This window comes from Sinocyclocheilus anshuiensis, unplaced genomic scaffold (assembly GCF_001515605.1).
Source record: "Sinocyclocheilus anshuiensis isolate Anshui unplaced genomic scaffold, SAMN03320099.WGS_v1.1 scaffold1973, whole genome shotgun sequence".
In the NCBI taxonomy this organism is placed as follows: Eukaryota; Metazoa; Chordata; class Actinopteri; order Cypriniformes; family Cyprinidae; genus Sinocyclocheilus; species Sinocyclocheilus anshuiensis.
Genome location: NW_015538051.1, coordinates 275,039 through 279,097, shown reverse-complemented (window position 1 = coordinate 279,097; position 4,059 = coordinate 275,039). Strand labels below are relative to the sequence as shown.

General features: G+C 37.3%; 1 protein-coding gene across 1 annotated transcript in view; it reads left to right on the top strand.

Annotated features, from left to right (window-relative positions):
• Positions 1-1,454, top strand: part of LOC107681908 (uncharacterized) — a 21,933-nt gene extending 20,479 nt beyond the window's left edge. Inside the window, exon 6 of the mRNA XM_016478282.1 lies at positions 246-1,454. Coding sequence (XP_016333768.1) covers positions 246-1,205 — 960 coding nt within the window. The 3' untranslated portion in view covers positions 1,206-1,454. The remainder of the gene's footprint in view (positions 1-245) is intronic.
• Positions 1,455-4,059: the final 2,605 nt, after the last annotated feature.

Genomic DNA, 4,059 nt, shown 5'->3' with positions numbered 1-4,059 from the left:
TCGACTATGCATTCCGTTAGTTTTTCAAATTGGTATGTTTCGCCGGGCCGCTAAGAAATATAGAGCTGAGTATCATCAGCATAACAGTGAACGCTATCACCGTGTTTCCTGATGATATCTCCCAAGGTTAACATGTAAAGCATGTAAAAAAGGATATATACATGCATATATAGAAGACAAGGGGATTTTGATGATCTCCCTTCAGTAATCAGTGAGCTCAATCTATAGAATGACTAAAATAACAGCATTCTATCGGGTGTGTGCAGTTGATTGAATGTTTGACTTCTTCTATTTTCAGTCTGCACCCTGCCTGCCAAAATGGAGACCATTACCTTGGTGATAGCGAAGGCTCCTTTCACATCATCAAGGGCAATTCCTGCCGCAGAGTCACCGATCTGTCAACAGACAGCAATGCTGTAGTTTACAAACTTCATCCCAACTGTCAGGGTGGAGACCACTACTTCGCAGCCCATAGATATTTTTACATCATCTTCCAAGAAAAGGGTACTTTACGAGTAACAACTGACATGAATCTTGACTCGGATGCTGAAGTACACACCCTGCATCCAGACTTCAGAGACGGTCTGTATTACTGGGAGCTGCATCACATAAAACTATTCGGCATGTGCTTCTCCTTCCTCAAGCCCGCCTCAGAGTGGGGTGTTGAGTTCTGCCATGCTCCTTATCTCGGCAAAGACAGGCGCACTGCTGTCTATTCTGTTCATCCTGATGTTCTTAACTTCCTTCCTGGTGGGCTGTCTGTAACTAAAGGCCCAGCCATTGGCATGTGGGAGAATATTAAAACGATAAAAAATGACAGCAATACACCGGTGACATGGCAAAAGAGGATCACTAAAAAGGTTGGATACAATAAGGAGAAGATGACCCAGATCACTCACAACTGGAAGATAGCTGCATCAGCCTCAGTTGAATCTGGACAGCTTGCAAAGTTAATTGCGAAGTTACAGTTCTCCTTTTCTGCAGAATATGGAGGTTCACATGTCAGCACTGAAAACGAAAGATGGAATGAAGCAACTGAAGAGGAAGAGCAACTCACATTAAACCTGAAGCCACATGAGTCTGTATATCTGTGGCAGTACAAACTGGGTCTTGGTCAAGAATCAGTGTTGTTCTGCCGTGATTTAAAGATTACCAGTGAGCCAAACCCTCCAACTGAAGTCCCACTGCCACCCGCGCAACCATGAATATCAGCATTTCAGGATCGCTGAACTCCAAGGATAACCAAGTGCTTTTCAGTTCAATACATTAACTATACATTCTCAAGTAATTATATATATATGCATGTACTGGTTAAAATGAGTCTGGAATCATTTAATATAGCAAAGACATGTTTCATTTACAGATGATGAAACTACAATTACTGAAACGTTGTGTTTATGATTAAAATAATCTGACAATGCTAATTTTAATCTCACGAAAATCAAATAACGCAGCATGCCATTGTTTGACCCTGCCTGTTTACCACTTCTCTTTAATAAAGCCTGCAGATGGATCCACACGTCTCACGTCTCGTCAGCCCCATTACAATACCACTCTTGAAGTCTTATGTTTTCACTGTCATTGTTTCTTTACACTGTGCTGTCTGGGAATGTGGATTTGTCAAACATACACAGACATCTGTTAGATGTGTGATGAAAGCCAAAGAGTTGCACAAACACAACTGTATGCCTGTTCTTTTGTTGTGTTTAGCGTACACCTCGTAATGTTAACACAACTGATTTTATTTTTATCTTACTGAAGGCTAGATGGGGACAGAGTTTATTTGTTTCACAACAAAATAATGTCTGAGAGTTCCTGCCCTCCTATTATGGTTAGACATGTTACCAAGCCTTGGTTGGCCAAAAGTGCTGTATATAGATTAGAACGATAATAAATAAAAATGAGACAGATAAAAGTTACAAAGAACAGATACATTTAAAAAAATGATTTTAATTCAGCAAACGCAGGAGAGAAGGCTCAATCATGGAACAAAGAGGAGGTGACAGTTGTTTCGAGACTGAAGTGATCTAGATGGATTATAAGTGCTGTAACAAGCAGATTGGATAGAGGGTAAATTATTAAGAGCTTTGTAATCAAAGAAAAGCCTTTTTAGATCAGTTCGGTATTGGACTGGTAACCAAGTGTAGGACTGGTGTGATATGGTCACGTTTACGGGTTCCTGTGAGTGGATGGGCTGCTGCATTCTGCACCATTTGGAGAGGAGAAATGAAGGAAAGAGGTAACCCAACATACAGTAGTCTAATCGTGTAGAGATAAAAGTATAGATGATAGTTTTAAAACTTCACCTGCTTAAAAACCAGCAAAGATGGTAAAAACTGGCACTAACTACAGCATTAATTTATTTAGTTTAAAACTATTGTCTTGGTAGAATCCTAGGTCTTTAAAGTTCGGGTACAAGTCAATTCACTGACTTTCTGACTTAAGTTTCTTAGTTAAGAACATGAGTTGCAGCTCTTAATTTTTAACTCTCAAAGTGCATTAGATACAATAATTTAACTTTAAAATGTACAAAATTAAAATTTTCCCCCCAATTCTTCATTTGTCTTTTATTTTTTAATTATCACAATAAATATCGTATCTTGGACTTCATATCGCAATATTATCGTGTCGTGAGATTTTGATATCGTTACATCCCTATGGACAACTAATCTGATTAAAACATTTAATTAGGGAATCACGGAAATTTCGGTGAGAATGATTCTGATTTTATTACTTTTGGTGTAAACGGCGATTGATAATGGATAATGTATTGACAGGAACAAGGTTGTGCAGTTGAGGCTTACGCAGCCTGTTTGTATTTAAAACAACAATCTTGTGGAGAAATCATAGCAAATGAACGCAACTGCATGCACAAGAAACATACTGCAGTAAATTATTTAACGTGTCATGAAAACCACAATTGCAAATTTGACATTGATTTTATACAAGAGTTCGAACGAGTAGTTAATATACAGTACAATATTTTGCTCGATTTGAGCAACACAGTGGAGTTTCGTTACTGAATGATTTAGCGTTTTTAATTCATCATTTGAGTCAATGATTCAGTGGTCCATTCATAAAGTGTGAATGCATCTAAATGCCCATTCAGCTGCTTCTGTTTCTTCTGCGGTGGAAAGATCGTTTTTGTTAATACTGATTTCATTGGATTGGTAACAGCCCTATAGAGTTTAAAATTATATTAAGTAAAATTATTAATAAAATGTAAGAATTTAATATGAAAGATGATGTATTCATTTAAAACGGTTAGGGTAATATGGTTAAAAATGCCCTTTAAATAGACAAAACAATGACCTGGAAATCAATTTAAATAAATTTTAGTATGCAGTAACTTTAGTCATATAAAATGTAATTTCCCAACAACAAAATTATGGCCGGTGAAAATGCTGAGTGGCTAGTAATTTTGGAAAACCACTAGCCACAGTGGCTGGTGAGCAAAAAAAGTTAATGTCAAGCCCTGCTTAATCAATCAATTCACCACAATTCTGATGATTTTTTAGAAAGTTAACGGACAACTCCTCAGATATTTCTCAGTTAAAACGCTTACCTGACCGGAGAGAGAAAAGAGCTGCTGGGAGAATCAGATGATTACAAAAGACAGGTCATTAGTCTCATTGACCAGAATTAATCACGTGCCGGCAGCTTATAACGGTCATCCAGTTGGTGTAGGTTTAACGTTGTTATTGAGCACAATTAATTTCCCATCATTTAATATATCTCTAAGGAATATCAACAATAATAATAAGTCAAGTCACCTTATTTATATAGCGCTTTTAACAATACAGATTGTGTCAAAGCAACTGTACAGCATTAATTAGGAAAATAGTGTCAATAATGCAAAAGGACAATAGTAAAATGTGTTAGTGTGTTATGTGTAAGCCAGGTTAAAGAGATGGGTCTTTAATCTAGATTTAAACTGACAAGAGTGTATCTGCTTCCCTAACAATGTTGGGTAGGTTATTCCAGAGTTTCGGAGCTAAATAGGAAAAGGATCTGCCGCCCGCAGTTGATTTTGATAAAATCTATACAATGTTTAATAGG